Raw genomic sequence first — 21,807 nt, 5'->3', positions numbered from 1 at the left:
ACTATTGGTGGTATTTCCCACTTTTGAAGTGTAAGGAATATCTCTGAAACCTGTACTGCCTCTAAAACCAGAGCTTAGTTTGCCAGTGTCTTTAGTCTTAGGGAGAACAAAGAAGAGTGTTTTGAAGAGATGACATCTGGCAAAAATTGTAGATTTCTGTTTAAGCTGAAACCTACTGCAATGGTCACCTCAGCCATGAGGGGGAATGTGAAAGGAAAGAGGAAGTCAGACTTTTTTATTTGGTAAAACCTTATTTTCACTAACATTTTTCACAGAAAAAACCTCCATTCCCATTTGACCATCCTGGCACAGAGCTGCAGATGAGCTCTCCTTGCCTTGTGCCCCAGTCCAGTTCACATACACAGCCCAGCACCTACCTCACTGTTTCTGTCAGCTTGCCTCTCACAGCTTCACAAAACCCAGTTCTTCCACCACCTTTCCATCAACAGTTTTTCCCTCTCACACACACACTCAGTCTCTTAGACAGGCACGTATTAGATAGAACTTTCTTTTCCAGATTTCATTTATAAGGAACCAGGAAAGGGAGATTCTATTGCTCTACTGGTTTGTGCCTTTCAATAGTGTGGGAGGTGCTCAGATGATAGGGTAGTAAGGGCCCATGTAAGTTCTTGACACATGTGCAGTCCTCTCCAGAACTCTTTTAATGAAAAGCTGTCTAGAAAAGGTTTTTTAATTGCAAGAATCTTAATTAAAAAAATGAACAAAATAACAATTTTAATAGTTTTTTTTCCCATTTTCCTTTTCCTTTGATTCCTGTAGCTCTGAGTTCATGGGCCTATTTTGCCAGCTGATCAGAGTTGGTAACAACACCGTGTTCCAAAAACTACCTTTTTTTTTAACCATCTTGTGCAATCTGTGATAACTTCAACAACAAAACCTCTAGAGCCTAGGCCAATGGTTCATGCTGGATTCACTGGTTTAGACCAGCTTTTCCCAAAGATCTCCATCCTTTCTTTCTGTCCAATCCTATATTAAATCACTGTAAAGGTGAAGGACTCCTCCAGGTCAGCAGTGACTCCTTCACCACGGCCATGGTGGGTCTGTTGCTGAACCAGCCGTTCTGGACTGTGCTGGGAGTTTGCTGAGGTGGCTGCTCAGGGGATGGCCTTATCTGGAGAGCACTGCAGGGATCTGTCAGCACAATGTCCATCAGTTGGTTTTCCTTGTGCCACTCTTGCTGGTCCTGGAAGGGGTGTCCCTCCTGGGGTCAGCTGGAGGCATGGCACTTCCCCCAAGGCAAGCCAATGTCAGCCTCTGTCATATTCTTGACTGTGCAGCCCAGGACAGACACTCTCCAATTATAGTAGCTTATAGTTAATATTTACAGTTCTGCAGAGATGTGACTGACTCTAAACTTTACTTTCATCTCACTATTTGCAATATGCAACGTTGGTTTTAATTAGCAGCCTACTGCTGTAACCATGCTCTAGAAAATTTCCAATACAGCTCTTACTGGTGGGGCTGGCAGACCCCTAACATCCTCTCCACGGTGGCCCCTGGAAGAGTTTCAAGGAGGTGCTGGCTCCCTGAGAGCTGACTGGGATTACACATACACTGTGCAATGCACTCTGCCAGGACTGCACGTTCACCCTAGTGCAGCCAGCAAGTGGACTCTAGTTGAACCTAATGGCTTTGGTTATTTTCCATTGGCTATCATCACCTCACACACAGACACGTGTTGTGTTCCCCCTCCTCCACAAAAATAAGAGAGCAACAAAAAGTTCAGCCCAAGATGTCTGGATGGAGAATTACTGGGCTAGGAACAGAGCTTCAGGCTCTGAGAAGTGGTAGGATTCAAGTGCAGGTTTGTTTTTGTTGTTCACTTAATTTTTAGAATGGATTCAGGCTAAGCTTGAATATAAATACTCCTCAAATAAGAACTCGGATCTGCATCTTGAGATCTTCACAAGAAAAGGTCTAAGTGATCAAGGGCCCCATCCCATGTTTTGAGCTGACTGAGCTGTTCAGACTTGCAAAGGTATTTAGTAGGCTGATGAAATTTGCAAAAAAAAACCCCAACCACCCATGTATCTTAGACCTCTGCTTCGACAAGAACACTGAAAATCCTTGAAAATTCTCCTTGGCTTCTATGATCACTAAAAAACTCATCTTCAAAAACAATAGTTTTTGAACACCAGCAAATGTGGATCTATGACTGAGTAGGAATAATTTAATGAGCTGGAATGAATGAATGCAGCAGTGGCAAACTGTGTCTCAAGCAACTGCAAATAGGGAATAAAAAACATTAAACACCAGCAGAAAAGATTTAGGCTCACTGCATTTCTTCTCACCTCTGCTGAGAGCTACGAGTGTGCACACTGGTAGTTACCATGGACCAGCACAATTCCACCAAATGTATGAGCTCTGTTTGCAGAGCACCTAAATCAGTGTGCCTTCTTTCAAGCTTCACATGGGAGACATCAGGAATTTGAGCACAGGCACTCAGGGTTTTTCTTGTTTGGTTTGTTTTTTAACCACAAATGATTTACATCCTTGGTGTCTTTCTCCACATTGCATGGTAAAAAAATAGGAGGTCCTGGAGGGGTCACCCTGACTGACAGAGGAGCAGCAACTCAGTCATCTACCATTATTAGGCCACCAGAGATCATCTTTAATAGGACAATAGACACTCTAGCTCAAAGACTACCTGGTAATTCTTAGTGAGTGAAATGAATTTGGAGTACAGTAGAGCCCATTTGGAGTGGACCTATGGAATTGGTGAAAACCCAAGAAGAGCCAATGATATAAAGTACTATTAAAAGGAGCTCCTCCACTGGGAAGAGAGGCACCTCCACAAAGGCTGGTGAAGACAACAGAGATAAGAGAGAAATCTGCATCCTCCAGGACGGTCCAAACTATTACATGTATTTTCAGGAAGGATGGAGAAACGGAGAGGACACAAATCCACAATCATGGATGGTTGTTTTCTAAGTGTAAATCATTTGTTTAAGGCAAGCCTGGATGGTGTGAATGATTCTATGAAGACTAAATCACATCCTTGACTTGGAGGACAAAGCCTCCAAAGGAGCAGTCACATGGGGGGACTCTCCACAGGCTGGTAAGCAAGGACCAGAAGGCACATGGATGCTGCTGGGGCCAAGCAAGTTTACAAGTGTGGGAGATTCCAGAGGGCAGTTGAGCTGGCACTTAAACTGGGCAATTTCCTGTCTTTTGGCTAAAATAAACTTACTTAGAAAGTAACTATGTCTGTGCAGCACAAGGAAACATCGTTTCTCCCTAACACACAGAGGGGCCTTTTTTTTAGAGTGCACTCAGGGGGTTGAACTTTGTACAGTCTGAAGGGAGAGGGATTTAGCTGTGACTGACAGGTTTTAAGGCCACATGCCATCAGACAGCCTGCTGGAAGTGGGAAGGTGGTGAACAGGTCCAACAATGAAGAAGGGCTCCTGAAAGCTGGGACTTCCATGTCCTACCATTTTCTTAGCTGTACCACTGGGCCAGACTGAACTATGTAATTAGCTGGGAATTAGGGCAAACTGTACTTTCAAATGGAGAGGCATGGCTACAACTTTCTTCCTGCAGTTAATGCTTCTAGAGGGATTTCCACAGTTATGCACAAGGTAGTGATAAGGTGCAGGGTACTCAGTTTGCTCTCAAATTGTGCTCTGTAAGCACTGCCTTACATGTGCAAGAGGCAGCAGCTTTGGACTCCTGCTAATAACAGCCCTGTCTCACACAGTCCCAAGGCTGGCAGAGCTGGAGTAAAGCCTCACCACCAGGTCTCCTGGCTGCTGCCTGGCTGCCAGGGCTGACACAGGGCACTGGACAAATGAGGCTGCACAGCCCTGGAGAGGGCGGGGGAGTGGAAACAGAGCGGTTGGGGCTGGAGGGGAAGGAAGAAATTTCTCCCATAAACAGCAATTGCTGGCTTTAAATCCCTCTGATGGCAGCAAACTTGCCTCCTCTCTAGTTTTAACCCCTCCTTTTAGGTGGCAGAAGCACCCAAGATTCAGCTACTCCTCCTTGGCATGGTAAAACTCAATTAAAACTCAATTTTGTCTTCTCTAGCTGAAAAGCTCTGGCTTTACCTTTACAGAACTTCTTTGGTAAGATTACAAAAAAAAGGGGAGCTGGTAATATTAGCATGAGGAATCCCTTGTGACAACCAAATACACACTGTGTGAGTGGAAAGCATGTGTTACAGATTCTGCATTTCAAATGTCCTTCTAAGTCTATAGACACAGCCTTCAGAACATACACCTAAAGGGAAACTGGCATATAAATACTTCCTCATGGCTATGTGGTGCCTGTACTTCTATCCCTTGGAACTGAAACAGCATCTCAGGATTATCTCTAAATTAAACATTGTGGACTTTAGGGTCTTAGTATTTTGACACATGTCCAGACATCATGAATGGCTTTTCTAGCATCATTTGGCCAAGGCAGACACAAGACTGGTCGTCTTGATGTTGCAGTAGTGAGAGGCCCTATTAGAGTGCTCCCTGAGTAAATACTGCTGGTAACAGTCCAGGCACGCGTGTGCTAAGAGCTCTTTTGTTCAGAATGCAGCATTCCCCTGCACTGCAACATTTCCTAAAGCACACACAGCATCTGAGACCCCTGTTGTTCAAGGGAGGCCCATGGCAGAGAAGCAGAGCTGGCCCTCTTCATGGATCAACTACCAAAATCCTCTCGTAACCACAGAAATGTTTTGTGAGACCCACCCACATGTTGCACTGAAGTTCATTATATAAAATGCATTTGGTCTGGCTGATGACTGACTTGGGAACTAACATGGCTTCAGAGGGAAGAAATCATGCCAAAATACTGCTGTCATGCTCCCTCTGACATCAGCTGAGGCCTTACCCCTTGCTGAGTAGGGTAGCCTAAAATTTCTCCAGTATGATCTCATTTGACTTAAATGGTTCTGTGATTTCTACCAGCTGAAGAGTTCTCCCAAGCCTGGGCCCCTTTATTTTACAAAGTCATTGTGTGACTCTGGTTTCCATAAGCACACTTGAAGTGTGGTTATGACAGCTCACATGGTGATGTTCACAGCATTAAAATGATGAACTGGTAAAATTCAGCTGGCCATAGGCTGCTGTGAGAAGAAGGTCCTGCTCTCCTTTCTATTTTATCCTCCTTTCTTCCTGCTGCTTATCTTGTGCTGGCTCTGTTGTAAGACCTTAATATCTACCTATATCAAGATATACTTATTTTAGCTGACAAAACTACAAGAATAAAGTAACCAAGTCTCACGGTGAAGGGGTTAAATGGCTCTGTGGACTGGGGGAGCACTGATCCTGAGATGGAGCAGTCCTGCTCATCCCTATGTGGTAACCCATGTCCAGGTTATTGTGGGAAAAGAGTTTTCTTTCCCTGAATGCTGCCTGCTGTTGGAAGCAGGGTGGTAGGCTGGTACAGCAAAGCCAACGTTTCTATGTGGAGAAACCTCTTGACAGACAACTGTTTGTTCAGCTCAGTAAATTCAAGCTGGGGCTGGGGAAAGAGGTTGCCAGATCACACAAGGCAACAGTTGTAAGTTGTGTGTTGCTTCTTTCTTGTATCCAAATGCCGAGTGGGAGATCAGGCAGAAGATCAGAAACCTGAGCCCACCATCCCACAAACAGTTGTGCTGTGAGGTTGTAAAAGAAACACAGCAAGATGAGGCCAAGCTCTGCCTTTGGTGAGAAAAACCTAGTAAGGGGAAGGGAGGATCCAAACGGTTCCTATCCCTCACGTGGTTGTAGAAAAGAGCACCCAAATCACAAAGAATATGTGAACAGCTTGACAGATGAATTTGTGAGCTAAAGTCTTAAAGCTAAAGTCTTAAAAAATATGTTTTTTTTTCCCTCCCTGCCCTCTTCTCCTGTTCTATCCCCTCATCTCCCCCAAGCAGACAGGTATTTCCAGTATTAGTACTAGTAAAGTGTTGTTCTTCCCCTGCTCTGCCAGTGGCACAGAGCACTCTCCCATTTATCTTGCTAAAGGAACCTGCCTCTGATCCTCCTGTGGCTTTTCCTCACCTTTACTGCTCACGAAGGGCAACAACTATGGAAAGGGTAAGAAATTCAACCTCTGTTCATAGGCACACCCTATCAACACCTAACAACCACTCTGACATCAGAAAACTGGCCCAGCACTTTAATCAGAAGAATTTAAGAATTAAGGACAAAGCTTTATCTTCTGAATTCTACTTTAGAGAAGTGAGCAAAAGCAGTAAACTCCTACAGTAAAGTAATACCAAACAAGAGTAATAATTTTTGACCTCACAAGGTGAGAACCTCCAGTATCTTCTGCCACAAGCTCCCTTCCCCATGAGAGTGGTGAGACCCTGGAAGGGGTTGCCCAGGGAGGTGGTTGAGGCCCCATCCCTGGGGGTCTTTAAGGCCAGGCTGGATGAGGCTCTGGGCAGCCTGATCTAGTGGGAGGTGTCCCTGCTCATGGCAGAGGGGTTGGAACTGGGGGATCCTTGTGGTCCCTTCCATCCCTGACAGATTCTGATCTGTTTTAGCAGAGGACTTTAGAGCCCTAATGGCTCAATGGTTGGACTTGATGATCTTGGAGGTCCCTTCCAACCTAAAGGATTCTAGGATTCTATGATTCACCCTCAGGTTTAGTCTTCTGAGGTATCCAAGGTGAAACCCAAAGCTCTTTTGGAGGTGTGAGTATGGCTGGAGGACGTGGCTCCTGGTGCATTCCCAGGAAGCCCCTCCTGAAGGGCTGACTTCATAGGCTGTAAACTTGCCACTTCTGATAGGCCCCGTGCAGAAAACTGAAAGGTGACCTCCCCTTCTTGGGGTTGAATCCACAGGCAGACATAGGCAAACTCTAACTCTCCTCCTTCCCTTCCCTCCACAAAGATGGAAAACGGTATATTGCTGAGACCTTCATATCTGAATTCTCACCAGTTTAAAGGTGTGTGTTTGTAGTCACATAAATGGATGTAAACTTTTGTATGCCACTTCTAACTGATTAGGATTAAAACCAGACTTAAATGGGCCTGTCTCTGAAGAGAGTGAAGTATAGTGTCAACTCTCCAGTGTCTTTTCCTGGTTTAACTAAACCACTTTGAAGTGATGCAAGTTTGCTTTGTAGAAAAAGATCTGAATTATTGACAGAACTTTAGCCTGAAGAAAGTGGGGCATAGAGAGGGAGAAGAAGGGGTATATTTTAAATAAAAGGCTGGTTTCTTAAAAACATGTTTAACATCCTGCTGACTCCAATGGAGTCTTGAGTGTTGCTGGTGACACTGGCAGGGAAGGCACATGTTCATGCTGAGATTGCTCATGCCACCTTAAGATGACTCTCAAGGTTATAGGGAGAACTCCTAAGAATATGAACTCTGTGAGCTTGATTCTCTTTACAGTAGTCTGGCTTTCCACAAAGGGCTTGAAATAAATGTGGTGTATACTGCAAATGTAAATTGTACATGACTGCAAGTGATTAAACAAGGCCAGTGACATTATCACTGCCACATCCAAATGGGAGTGACAGGCCATGCCTACACTGAGGTTCTCAAGTTCTTTGAAGGCTCCAATCTGTCTGTATGAGCTGCTGCCCTATGGGAAGGAGGGTCAGCTGCCCAGAAAGCAGGCACTGAACCCTCACTGCTTACAACTTAGCATGCTAAAGTGAACCACTACTTTGGTTTTCTGTAGTTTGCCAGGCTGTTCAGCTGCTGACACTGTCTTGTCACAGTTGCCCCAAAGTCTGTGCTTCCCCAGAGCCCACCAGTCAGTGCTCTGCTGTCAGACCCTGCTGGGATCATGTCCCACAATGGTGTTAAGGGTAGTCTGGGCAGTTTGAGGCATATATACAGGTAGGGTCCTATGGTAACAGCAATGATATGTGCTGTCTTGAAAAAACAGGCTACCTCTATGAAAGCACGTGACAAAAGCTAAATCTCTGCAGCTGGGTTTGTCAGCACTTGTCCTCTGCAAAGGAGCATTTCTTTAGAAGCACTATGATTTTGAAAGATTCACTCAACTAACCCCTCCTGCCATTCCCCCTCCCATGCTAGTTTATAAGAAGTGATTACACTTTTCAGACAATGGGGGAGGAGAATCCCTGGTGCTGTTCCCCCTCCAACCTCTCTCCCCATATAAAACAACCAAACTACTATTCTTACAGAGCTCTGGAGTGGAAGGGCTCCCCATGCTCAGGGCTAGCACACGGCCTACACCCATCATGAGCACTGCTCTGTAGATTTTGGTAGAATATGAGTCATTCATAGCTGATGTGCTCTTAACAGGGGACAGCATTTTCAGTTTCGGCCATCAGGCTGTTTTTACTGAGGAGTTGCTTACCCTTGTCTGCTACAGTTCTGCTGGGTTCATGCTACACCCCTGCACTCTCTGAGTGCATGGCTGAGCCATGGCAGGAGCAGAGCTGGAGGTAGATCTCTTTCATGACTTTGGCAGGGTAAGAATCTTGCCTGTCTTCATTTCTACAGCAGTTGATAGTTTTATGGGCCAAACCAACACAGTGGCAGACAACGCACCTCTCAGCAGTTCAAACATTACCTGGCTTTCCCTCAGCCTCCTGAAGGGGAAGAATCATATCTGGCAGCTCATAAAGTCAGATACAGCCCAGTTGCTAAGGTAACCCAGCTGATAAGAACAGCATACCAATAGACAACAAAAGGCACCAGACTCACCTGCCTTTAGATTTACCCCTCGCCAAGTGCAGAGCAGAATGGGAAGCAACAGGCAGGGTGGGGCTCTGCAGAGGAATAACAACACTCCTCCTTCTGAGCTGCTTGTGCAAGAGAAATAGGTCTGCCTCAGACACACACAAAGTGAACCTGACAGACTCAGTGGGGTTTACTGGGTCCCAGCTCCAGGAGAACAGGGAGCCCTTGGGGGCAGTGCAGCTGCACCTACCACTGCTCCACAGCACTCTGCTTTCCACACCCTTGCAGTCACCCTCTTGCAGGAATTCCTCTGTCTTCCTCTAAAACACAGACAGGTTTCTGCTGAGATCTAGTATGTCAGTTCCTATCTTCCTGCATGCTACCAAGCTGAGGTGGATATGGGTATCTGAGAAAAAAAAAGGTATTTTTGACACCTAAATAAAGTTTTATGGTGAAAACCTGCCCTGGTTGAACTCAGCAGCAGAGCTCCCAAGGAAAGCCACGGGGACAGAACTTCAGGATGGCTGCAGGGAGGGTTTCTGGTGGCTGTGGTTCCACCAGACCAACCAACCACCTACCAACGCCTACCAACGTTCAAACCCTGCCTTTCCTTGTACCTTGGGGAGTACCTTTTATGAGATATCAAAGTCCTAACACGTCTGATAACAAAACCCTCCCAGTCAGAGGTGTGTAGGGAGTGGAATTTCCATTCTGCAGAAGAACTATTTTGAGGTGCCTCTCTTGATTGAAACTGCAAATGTTTAAAAAAAAAGAAATAGGAAAAAAGAGTATATTTTTTTCCACACAGGGTGAAATCCTTTGAGAGCATCTGAGGGGAACCAAGCTGGGCTATTAAAAACTCAGAGCTCACGACTGCCTGTTTGCAAGAGTCCAAGTTAGGAGCTGACTACAGAGAGAGGCTGTTGCTGTTTTGAATTAGCAGCTCCAGTGGGGAAGGCTGTCTGTTACACTGCTCTGCCAAACTCCCCTTCTCAGGCATTTTTAGTATTTTTGAGTGCTGTTGTAGCTAGATGACTATTGATGCCTCAGTTAGTCACCTCAAGTCTTGTCTCGTGGATTTACAGTGGATGCAAGTCTGCCTTTGGATCATCTCAATGACCTCTAATTCTGACAAACTTACAGACAAGAAGATAGCTAAACATAATTTTTTTAATCAACTCTTGCCACTGATGAATAATATATGGAACTTTAATGAGTAACATAAAGATACTTTATGCCTCTTGCTTTGCTAGAAAAGTGTAAAACGGCCTTAGAGGAAAAGAGTAAGACCTTCAATTTGAAATTCTTTGCTGTAAAAGGGAATTGCTTTACCAGTAAAATTAGTATTTTGAGGAATGATATTACATAAAAAAGGTAGGATAGATTAGTCAGGCAGTGAGTAGAGGTCATTATTTTGTCTGACAGGAAGTCCAGAGCTCTATTGATCCACCTCCTGAACACAGAGTGTTTGTGGACAGCAGCAAGTGAAAACATTGTCTCCTTGCTCAGCACCAAGTAATTGTGTGCTGCATTTAAAAAACAGACTCTATCTACAAGTAAACAGGTTTATGAGGCTGTGAGGTATCTTAAGTCTGGGAAGAATTCCTTTTACAATGTAAAATACCTGAGCTGGGAATAGAACATGTTTTGGAGCTCAGCCCAGTGTTTTAGTCAGCAGCCCATGGGACTTCCCTGGTAGCTGCTCCTCATCCCTGTCTCCCCTGAAAGCTACCTGCATGCAAATGGTTAAGCCAGAGGAAAGTCAGAGTTCCCTTCTCACCAGTGTAAGTGGGGAATTACTTAGCTCTGGCCATGGACTATTGGTAAATCTTTTAATTACCCAACCCATCAGTCTTCTTCACTCATAAAACTGAAATAAAGCCAGTGATTTAGGAAAGCTCTTTCTGCCAGTGCATCTGTTTGGATGTGTATGTGCAGTTAAGAGTTAAAACCACCTTCATGGTCTCTCTCAAATTGAAGTGGCAAGCCATGGTTGGTCAAAAGCCTCCATACTAACTATAGCAGTGTCAGGGAAGGTAAGGACATCCACGTGGGAAACAGATGCATGCTGACATAAAAAAGAAATGCTCTTTAAAGGGAATCACTTAGTGGCAAGAGCTGTAATTTGAAGGCTGTGAGATGGGTGAGAAGCAGGTAGAAAGGCATATCCTTTCTAGTGGGCCTAAGTCTGCTGCCATTGAATTCAATAGAATTAATGAAGCTGACTTCAGGTATGAAATATGGGCTGTCTACATTTTTGGTAGTAATCTGGGTTTTGCCACCTTTAAACTGGCTGTGAGCTCTTTACAAGGTGCAGCTACAGTTCTGGAACCACTACAGCCCAAGCAGAACAGCAGTAGCTTGTGCCTGTACAGCAACTGAGGTTTGTTGGCATTTACAATTAAAGGACCTAGGGCACTGACAGAAGTAGACTGGCAGATTTATCCAGAGAAATCTAAGATGCCAGCAACTGCCAGCTATGTAATCACCCGACTGCTGGCCACAGAGCACTGCCTTCATCTGAACTGAAGGCCTGAGTACACTTTAGGTCTTTCTAGCATGAAACACTCCATCAGTTCTTTTAAGACATGCCACCCTTGCTGGTGGGTCTAAGCAAAGGCAGGAGACTGAAAGTGAAAGCAGTTAAGCATGCAGATACAGCCTCTGTGTAACACCTGAAACCTCAACTGGCTGCTGACATAAATGCCTGGAAGGTGTGGTGCCTATTTACATCTCTCAAAAGAAATCAGTTACTGGGGCATTCAGTGTGTTTCTGCAGTGTCTGGATTCCCCTTCCACCTCTCCCTACCTATTTACAGTTCCTTTCAAGAACAAAAACCATTTTCTGTAACCTCAGCTTCCTGATTCAGCTGCTGTGATGTCAGTTATTTACGATAACAAAAGTGGGAGGATGCTTGTGGTCTGTGTGGAACAAAGGCACCCTTGTTTCAGTAAGAAGGGACAATCCTCGGGTGAGAAGCACAGGAAAGCCTGTGAAGCAGGACTCTGAGGTGATACTTCACTAATCTTGCCATCTCCACAGCAGCAAGCTGAACAGCAGGCACTGCATTCTCTCAAAGGCCACTGACAGAAGGTTTTTTCCCTTCCATAGGACTGGACACTAATATGAATGCAACTAGTGGAAAATGACCTCTTTGCAGGACAGGGCTTTGGAGACAGGTACCTTGGGAAACAAGTGGATTGCTAGGGGTAGAGAGGCAGTGAGTGTTAGGACAAATGTTTCAGTACCAATTACGCATTCTGTGGTCATGAGCAAGTCACTCTGCACCTTTGCTTACCTGCCATGAAACTAGTTTAATCATATTTAACTGTCTAAACCACAGACGTAGTGAAACTCACAGGGTGCCAGTAAACTCCCGAGGTCACAGAGTAGCAAAAAGAAACCAGGAGCTCTTAATACACAGCAAGGTTAGTCATGAATGAAGAGCATCAGCTTTGGTGCAGCCTAGATAATGTCACTTACCTGCTATTCTTCCAATTGGCATTGCATGGTCCTCGGGAGGAGATACAGACACCATGATGTGGTTCATGTAAGCTAACTCTTCTCGGTGGGACAGGTTGATTGGCTTTACCTCCCTGTGCAGCCCATCCTCAGACAACCTGGGTGGTTTGAAATCGGAGTGCCTGGGGTTCAGTATCAAAGGATGCATGATAGGGCTGGGCATCAGCTGGATGACCCTGGTGTTCTCCTGGCGAGGGCTGGAGGGCTTCTGGAGCACTTCAGAAGGAGGCGGGCAGTGGTTGTTTTCTATGGGGGACACTGAGAGAGGATAGGGCTCCTGGTGGTTGTTCTCCTGCTGATGCCTCACCCCCGGCACCCTGTCAGCGGGGGACAGGCGGCGGATAGTGTTGTCCATGGGGGACTTCAGCGGCCGCTGGTCGGGGTCTGGGGATGGACGGTGGTTGTTGGTGATGGGTGATCTAGAACGATGCAACAGTTCAATGGTTGGGGGGTTGTGGTGGACTGTTTCTGTGGATGGTCTTGAAGGTCTCTGGACGAAGCTATCTGTGGAGAAAAAAACCCAAACATGCAGGGTGTCTATATTGTCATCAAGGTGTAGGATCTAACTGTCAAACTGCTAACTGGGTTTACTGGGTGCTGCTGACAGCTTGGAAATGCTTTTATTTGTGTGACCTACAGGTGCCCAGAAAAATGCCACATTAATGCAGATAGTTATGACTGCATGGAATGAAACCAGTACTGTGAAAACAATCCCCCTCTGCCACCAGGTAATGGTTGTTCCCTGGGAAACGTGTTAAGAGAAATCTCACTTTGAGAAGCTGACTGGAACACACATGAAGAAAGCAAGATTTGATTCAGCTGTCCTAATGGTGTTTCTGTGCACATGCTTTGAAACTTACCTCCTGCCATTCATGTCTCTACATGTGGTTCCTATATTGTACCATGATGAGCATTATAAAGTAGAGGGCAGAGATAGAAAGGGAATAGGTCTCCAAGAAGATATTGGGTAGTAAGATATTGGTAAGTAGTAAGAGGGTAGAAGCTTGGATTAAGTTTAGAGGATATCTTAGTCTGAAATATGGACTGGGTTATCTGAAAAACTCCACTGGTAGGAAGCTCTTTGTGAAACACTACCTAAATTTTACCCTGCCTTGATTTTAAGAGCATGTAACATCTTTATAAGGATATTTTCACCTTGTTTCACTTAGTCTGTTCTATCTACTGATGGGTTGTCCCACGTAAGCACTTGCATTTCTTCAGCATGACTTCTACCATTGCTTTTGCATGAGCATACTTCCTTAGCTGTGATCCTTAACAGTAGAGGGGAGATAAATCACGGATCTAGGTCAGTGTCTTCATGTACTAACAATCCCTTCACAAACCAAAATGCTTGGCATAAACACTGCAAACTCTCAGCTTTCAGGCCATCAATTTTGACTTGGGAAATTACTGACAAAAAGGAAAATGCCACCAGAGTGCAGTGACTAACAGGTTTTTATCTGAAAAACAAAGATCAAATTTCAAGTGCTCTTTTGTTGAAATCCTTGGATGATAAGAGAAGGAAACTGCTGGGTACAGGTCAACAACTGAAACAAGTAGCTGCCTATTTGTGGCTGCCTATTTGCTCACTCCATTTGCTCTGATCCTCTCGAACAATTCTCTTGCTCTCTTGTCAAGGCAGTGTTGAGGGGAAGAGCCATGGGCTTCTTCTGCCCTGGAACCCGGGCAGGCATCAGGAAAGGGATGAGCATTTACCTAGGGAAAGGCCTGAACAGGAGCAGCTCAAGTCCTGACAAAATGTAGTGCCAGGCAGGGACATAGCACCAACCCTTTTGCCTGCTCAGTGGGCTGTTCATCTATACGTGGACACTGAAGTATACAGGAAAACCTGAAAATTCAGGCAGAAACTACATGGCTGCAGAACACTTACTTCACATACTCGTGGCCCCAGACAAGAAAAATGCATTCGTAGAGCCATTTAAGGTGCTCACAATGAAACAGCTGGAGGACATAAAACTCCAGAGCTATATATATTCTTCTTTAAACCCAAACAGCTTTAAATACAATGTGGCCAGGTAATGTGAGACAGCCCAAATGATGTGAAGATCAAAGAGGAATTAATTTAAAACTGTACCTACCTCTGTGGCTGTCTTTTCTTAAAGTCTCTTTTCCTTGCCACAAGAGAAAGAAAACCAGCCCCCCAACTTTAGGCAGTGTCCTATCTTCCACAGACCATCCACCCCAACACTGTACATTTAAAGGCACTGTGCTCATTCTTGGTCTGCAAATACAGACCAGGATATTGTATTGTTTGTCCTACTTATTTAGAAGTGCCTTGGCTGTGGGGAGCAGCTATCTTGAAGGCAGAAAGGAATGCCTTGCTGTGCCTTCCCAGGCTCTCTGCAAAAGTTGGTTTGCTCTGACAAGCTCCAACCAGAAGACCTGTCTGCCTGCTCCCAAACCGTGGAGATCCTGAACCAGGACAGGTCAGGGACCAAGGTACCCTTTAAAAAACAGCAAGAGGGAAAGCCATGAATGAATACACACTAGTGTTCACTCTCCTCCAAGATCTTTCTCTTTAATAGTTAACTGAAGAATTCCCTCATGGCCAAAGTTTCAGTTTACCATCAAACCACTCAAACCCAGCTCTAAGCAGCTCCACTGCCACGAATGACCCTCAACAGACTAATATCCTCATCACATTCACTCCCTGGCACATCTGATGGCTGTAAGTTGAGCACATGTGGTACATCATTTCCTGCAGGAATAGATTCACTCATCAGTTTGGCTCTTCATTCTGAGTGACCAACACTCTCGTCTTGAAGGCAAAGCTGTGACAGAGAAACTCTCCCAGGAAAACTGCTGACCCAACTGAAGCATACAGGGATGGGTGGGGCTGCACTCACTCTGGGAGTGAGCAATTGCTGGTGTGACAATCCCAAAGATTGGCACTCTGCTTAGCCATAAAAGAAGTGCAGAGAATGGCAGTGTAAGCTTCCTGTATGGCATCCCATCAAATGACTCAGAGCTGAGTCAGAAGGACCACTGGAGCTGTAGGTAATTCACTCTCCATTGCTCATCCCTCTACAAGGACAGAGGCTGATGCCCACAGGGCACATTCCAATCCAGTGCCAATGCATCATGGAGATACCCTAAACCTCTGTCAAGCCATTTCAGTCAAACCCACTTTGACTAGCTAGGAAAAAGCCACTAGATGTAAACGTTGGTCTCATCCAATTCTGGATTAACTACCAGCATTTAGAAGCAGAATCCTAAGTGTGTCATCTGTTAGGAAATGGGCAAATCAGCCAGTAGAAGAAAACTGAGAGAACATCACTGGAGTAAGGAAGGCTTCTAAAAAAGATCCATCACCTACAAGGTTTAACACTCAAAACTGCACCAAAATACCACTGGACCCCTCTTGTTACAGCTTGTGAGTTAGGCAGGGTTGAGTTCTGCTTCTCACATTCATTCTCCTTTTTTACTAAGTTGCATTCTGCTGAGGGAAAATGGTAAACTCAGTTGTGCTAGTCTCTCCCAAGTGACTCTGTGAAACAGGAGGAAGGAACGTCAAAATACATCAAAAAAAATAAATTCACCTGCCTATAGATTCTTAGCACAGAGATTTTGTGATTGCTCTGAGTCTTATAGCAGGCAAGCTGCAGATTCTTTTGCTCATTTTGAAGCTCCTCTCACAGCAAAACAAGAACTAATTTTTGTCATTATAAAGTAAAGTTTTAAGCAATAGCAGAGTTCTCCAAGGAAACCCAGCAATACTATCAGCAGGCAGAGTATTGTGAGGAAAAAAACAAAGCTATTTCTTAATCATCCTGTGTTCTGACAGAAGTTGGGCTAAGATGGCAAAGGACTTATGTTTTAAGTGACACACATGAAAGACTGACTGAACAGGACTGTGAAATCCTCTCAAGAGTGAAAGTTGCTCCACACCTTTAGTGCAGGGGTGTCTGAGAGGGCAGCTAGTGTTTCTGTTTGAAATTTTGAAAGGGAACACTGGTAGGTGAATGCCAAGCTTCAGGAAAAAAAACTGAGATTTTAATAATGGTCTCTGGAAAATGCCTATTTTAACACACTAGGCAACTGTCTCTTGCACAACTCTGCCAGTTCAACCTCATCCTGACCTGCAGGCACCCTCTTCTAATCTGAAATATTTACTCAGCTGTGTGGAAATAGTTTGCAGTGTCCTTATCCCACCCACTGCTGTCCTGCTCTTGGCTTGGTCTCAGTTGCTGGTGGTGCCATTTGATTCTGGCTTGTTCAAGCTGGTCATGGGCAACTTGTACAGGGCTGACAGTACCCCTGAATCTCCTCTTGCAATTCCACATTGAACCTTGAAATAATCTATGCACCTTTTCTTCAGTTAGTAGAGACTAGGGAGATACCCTAACTCACTTCTGTTCATTTTTTCTGCTTACTTAAAAAATTAATAATACTAATTTCTCCTAGATTTTTTTTTTAAAAATTGAAAAAGTGAATTCTTCCTGATGCTTTCATGGAAAGGATCTAAAAATCTCAGGCTTTGTATTTTTCTGTTATTGGAGAAAACCAAGAAATACTCTAGTGTATATATTTTTAAAGAACATATACCCTCAATTTTCCACTGAAGGAAGCAGACTTACATTTTGATCTGTACCAATAATGAGTAGAAGTCCAAATCTGTAAGTCTACAAACATATCTATTCTTTCCTCACCACCTCTGACAAGCAAGCCTACTAAAAGGCTAACTAATAACCTAACCTAGTAATTCTGATAGTAAAAACAAGAGAAAACCTGCAGAAAAAAAACTTCTCTCAACTTGAATTGCTCAAGCAGCTCAAAACCTGAGCAACATGATGGGCACAGTGTCCTACTAAAAGGCTAACTAATAACCTAAGCTAGTAATTCTGATAGTAAAAACAAGACAAAACCTGCAGAAGAAACCTTCTCTCAACTTGAGTTGCTCAAGCAGCACAAAACCTGAGCAACATGATGGGCTCAGTGCTGGGAACTCTGGCATGATGGGATGACAGATTGCCAGTTGAAGTGACTGTGTTAGATGTTCCTCTCAGAGGTTGCCTTCTCCCTTGCTCTAACAATTGCACCTAGTTGCATCTCCAGGATACTAAAAATCCATGAAGCACCTTTGTCTACTCAACTGGGAGTGAGGAAAACTTAATGGAGTCAGTAAAACTTTCTAGCATTTTAAAAATCTGCATCTGGGATAGCTTTTAAGCAGGCTTTGGAAACAGGACAAAATAACAGAAGATAAATGGAGAACTGACAGTTGCCTCCCTAGACCAGGTGATTGTTCCAAAGCTATGGAGACAAAGTGAGGAGAGTAACTTCATTTAAGTAACTGGGGAGCAAGAGAATGACATAATTCCTCACAGCCTTACCCTCCTCTCCTCTATAATGGCAGCTCCCCTAATAATGAGACAGAGTTACCTTCATCATGGTTCTGGTGCAATATGACCTCTGGCTGAGCATGGATAGAGTTCCCAGGGTGGAAGAAAGGTGTGAAGAGCATACGAGCTTTCCTTTGCTTCAGGATATGCTGAAGGAGTTCATACAAAACATCACCTGAAAGACAAACAGCAGGAAAAAGGAAATGAAAACCTACATACTGCTGAGAAGACTCGTTTAGCCATCTGATGCATGAATTCGTGGCTCCTGGGTGCTATTTTCAGACCCCAAAATGCTTGCAGAAAAATCCTACATTTCACTGTGTTGCAAGAATCTTCCCTGAAAGGGAAAAAAACAGAAAAAGAAAAACTGCACATCACGCCTCTGTGTGTGACTGTGGAAAAATGGGAGAATGACAAGAAATGGCTTTTATTACCCCATTATGGAGCTTTTTTTCAGGCTACATGACGGCTCATCCAAGAGCTCCAAACCTTTACAAGCAGTAATTAGTTGAGTGTCCCACCTTTTCATAGCCCCAGCTTTTTAGACAGTCACCTTAGGACACAGAATTCTTAAATGCAGAGCCCACGATTGATACAGTAATTGCTGGAAGCAACCATGGTGCTCTTCTTTAATTACTGCACCCTTTAGGCTGTATGTGGGGAGAAGACAGAAGATGCTGTAAAGGCTCTCCTTGCAACACAGGTGCCTCAAGGCCAGAGGCAGCGTGCTACTAAGAACCTAAAATCTAGGAAATCCACAGGAGGAAGAACTCTCATTTTGAGAAGTGACTCTGGGATGGAGTTGAAGACTTGAGAAGAACTGAGAGATTTAACTACCCTGAACAACCTAGTTGTGGTGACAGCTCTAGAGACACCTGGGTGCTGTCGGTGCCTTAGGAACTCCTGTACATCACTTCTGGTGTCAGGGGCTGGACTCCTGGAAAGCCCAAATTGGATCCCAAAGCTAGTTATTTCTAGCTACTAGAATCTTTGTGGAGCTCCCTCCAACAGGCAATATTAGACTACAGATATGATGCAGACTAAGGAAGAAATGTCTGCAATGAGTAGCACTGCACCAAGCTGACATGTTCTTGCATGAACTGATCCAGATGCTTGTTGCTTTTTGGGCTGCAGGCAGGCTGCTCCTCGCTTCCCCCCACTCCCTGGCACCAGAATTGTTTTACCCTTCCTCAGTGGAACATATCATTGCAATATCTAGGAGATCAATGGACTGACTGCTTATTTTGTGTCTTTTTATGTATTGCATCTTGCACTGATGTCCTTCCTCCAACAAATCTACACAAAACACATAAGTACTTATAATTTTGTCTGATGTAACTGGTTGTACGTATCAAAGTGAAAATGTACAACACATGGTAGGAAGCCCCTTGAATTAATCCTGCTTGCTCTCTTCTGTTTGTTGCTGCTCATACAAGGAACAGGTTGTGGCAATAATATACTACCTGCAAAGGAACTTGATGAAGCTTCATTTAGGAAACCTTGGATTTTTTTCAGAGAGTTTTCTCACGTGCATGTGGTTTTTTCAGTAGTTGTTTCTAAGGGATGGTAAACTCTGCACCATTTGTCTCTTGTCTCTATAAACTGCCAGTGCCCCATTTGTGAGCAAGTTTAGTGTCTTAGCATGAAACAGTTAAAGGCATCCTGCCTTCCAGAGTTCAGCTTCCTTTATTTTTAGCATCTTGGCTGCTTTTACTGTCTCAGCAGTGACTTTAGGGCATTTTTAAAAAGTGATTGCAACACCTGAAAATCTAATTAAAAACAAAGCCTGGAGAACCTAGTTACCTTTTCCATGTTTAGTACATGAAAGGCTAAAAAGTGATTTTACCACATAATTTGCATCTTTGAGTGCAACAGTGGCACAATCATAACTAGCGCCGTACCACGCCAAGCAATAAGGGAACAAATTTGTATCTCTTTTGATTTTGCCTGACAGACTAGTGAAAAAGTCCATAAAGCTGTCTGTCTTTTTTTTTACCTAACAACACAGTTATGCTTCTGCACCACTCAAATGCAGCACTGCAGCTTAAGAAGGTGAAAAGTGTTTTTCACACTCTCCCTCCTCTGCTGCCTCCCTTCCCTGGCCAGCCCTAAAGAGAATAGCTGTGGGGCTGTGAGCCCACTTCATTGCCAGGACCACTGTGGGGGGTGGATGCAGTTCTCCTGGTTTAATGTGAGAGGAAAGGATAGAGCTTTTAGGTAGCTACAGTCTTGAAAAACTTAATGCCTCCCTGGCAAACATTGTTTCATAGTTCTTAAATTTCATGTAAAAAATTTCTGGGAAATGTTGAGGTAATGTCCCTTTACCTACAGTCATATACATTTTTAGGGGCTGACTAAGATACCCTCTAAAAGGTTTATTTTCAGTAGTGAATACCTGGAGAGAAGGAGGAGAGAAAAAGCAAGGGAGGATGTCTGTAGTTTGGTTATTTAATTCGAAATTTAGGTAAATAAGAGCTTAACTTTCTGCATAAAGTGAGGATTTGCAAGCCAGAGGCTCTCCTCTGGAAACTCTCTATTGCCAGCCTACAAACATTTTAATCCTACTCATTTCAAGGGCTCCCACAGTACACAAGGGGAAGAGCAGGGGCATAACTTGTAGGCAGCAAGGCACTGGGATGATAAGGGGAGCTGCAGACAAGATACCTAAAGGTGTCCCTTACAGTCCTTTCACACTTCCCCAGTTTCAATACTCCTTTTGCCTTAAGCAGGGCTAATATTTTAATGAAACAATTCAAAATGGTGTACCACAATTAAAAAATATGTTTTTAGGCATCAGTTTTCACTACCACGTTACACTGTCTGCAGACTCTGATGGTTGGCTTCTCCTTCCATACAAAATTAGTTCTGGATTTGAAGCACATGCTTAAAAAACTTTATATACACAAAACATAAGCCACAGCTTGTGAGAGATTCTGCAGGAGGATGGTTGTGGGGGGATGTTGAAGGGAGTCACCAAGCAGCTTGATGCAGAATTAGTGCCATGGTGTTTATCAGCTGGATCCAAGCAGCACTGGCTGCACCTAGTTAGCCTTGCCCTGGAAGCCTCCTCCCAGGAATTTTGTCACTGCTTGGTCCAAACTCTTTGATCACCTATGCTGATTGAATTAGGAGCCTTTATATTTAACAGGAATACCTTGTATGGTCACGAAAGAAAAGCTCAGCTGAACATCCCTGACAAGGGAGGGCAGAGGCTTACTCTGACTGTAAAACTGGAGCAGACAGACCGCAGGGGATATAAATACAGGCAGGCAACAGACACCATTCTAAATCTCCTCTGTGAATAAATGAAGACATAATTTGAGCAAGAGGCAGACTGATTCACACACCTGGCTGTGCTGGGTCTTGGGCTGGACTCCAGCATGTGAGAGAATATGGTAAAGCAAAGCAAAGCCCACAGGGGCTATTAAACAGAGGAAAGGTCCCCCAGGGAGGAGTTTTGCAGTCACTTTTAGCTGCATGTCAGCCAAGCCAACTGTGAGGCAAAATGCTAATATGGGCTTTTTAAAGAGGCTTGGAGCACTTTATTAACTTGCTGCTGTAGCTGGCTCTGTGAAAAGATAAGCCTTTACAGGGAGGAGCTGGAAGTCACAAAGTGCTGCCAGAGAAGCTTGCTTTCAGGGAGTTCTGCAGGGAGTTTTAACTAGAACCAGGTTGGAGGTTTGAGTTTGGGTTTGCATTCAAATTTGCCTGTAACTCAGGCGTATCAGGATTTCATTCCCTCCTTGTCCTTGTCTCATACAAGTGTCTCTGTCCTCCTCCCGTTGCCCACTCTACCCCAACAGATACGACCGTTTCCTTCTCTGACCCCCTCCACATTTTGTTGCAGCCACCTCTCTCTTTTCAAACACAGCTTCTGCAAATAATCCTCACCTGAATGAGGAGACCTGTATCGAAAGTCCTCTTTGGTCAGGAGCAGCAGAGCCTTGCCGTTCATCTCAAAAGTGTTGCTCTCAATTGGCCTCAAGGAAAACTCCTTCTCCGCCCACCTGAGCCACTGCGCCACATCATCCCTGCTCCAGTAAATGGGCTGCAAACCTGTGCCAGGAAGAGACCATGATTGTGTTACCAAATTGAGACAAGGCATGGGAATATATGCAACCAGCAGTGAACCCCCTTTCTCCCCACGCCATAATGTGCAAGGTCTCAGGGGAAGGAGCAGGAGTGGAATGTCACATTGATGCAGAATTACTTTAAGCACTGGACTGTGAAATAACTTCATTAGTTTAGGCACCTTGGTTTATCTGTGACATGTGGAGAAACAAGAACTGCTTCAGTATGCTGAA

At 44.4% G+C, this 21,807-nt stretch overlaps 1 protein-coding gene across 1 annotated transcript in view; it reads right to left on the bottom strand.

The window, feature by feature from the left end:
• The window catches only part of ETV6 (ets variant 6), a gene marked incomplete at its 5' end in the record, with an annotated part of 29,565 nt that extends 8,006 nt beyond the window's left edge, over positions 1-21,559 (bottom strand). The window contains 3 exons of the mRNA XM_008942494.1: positions 12,102-12,644; positions 17,544-17,678; positions 21,395-21,559. Coding sequence (XP_008940742.1) covers positions 12,102-12,644; positions 17,544-17,678; positions 21,395-21,559 — 843 coding nt within the window. The remainder of the gene's footprint in view (positions 1-12,101; positions 12,645-17,543; positions 17,679-21,394) is intronic.
• Positions 21,560-21,807: the final 248 nt, after the last annotated feature.

Source organism: Merops nubicus, unplaced genomic scaffold (assembly GCF_000691845.1).
Source record: "Merops nubicus isolate BGI_N331 unplaced genomic scaffold, ASM69184v1 scaffold1546, whole genome shotgun sequence".
NCBI lineage: Eukaryota > Metazoa > Chordata > Aves > Coraciiformes > Meropidae > Merops > Merops nubicus.
Note: the sequence above shows the minus strand (reverse complement) of the source record. Positions and strands in the feature narration are given on the sequence as shown.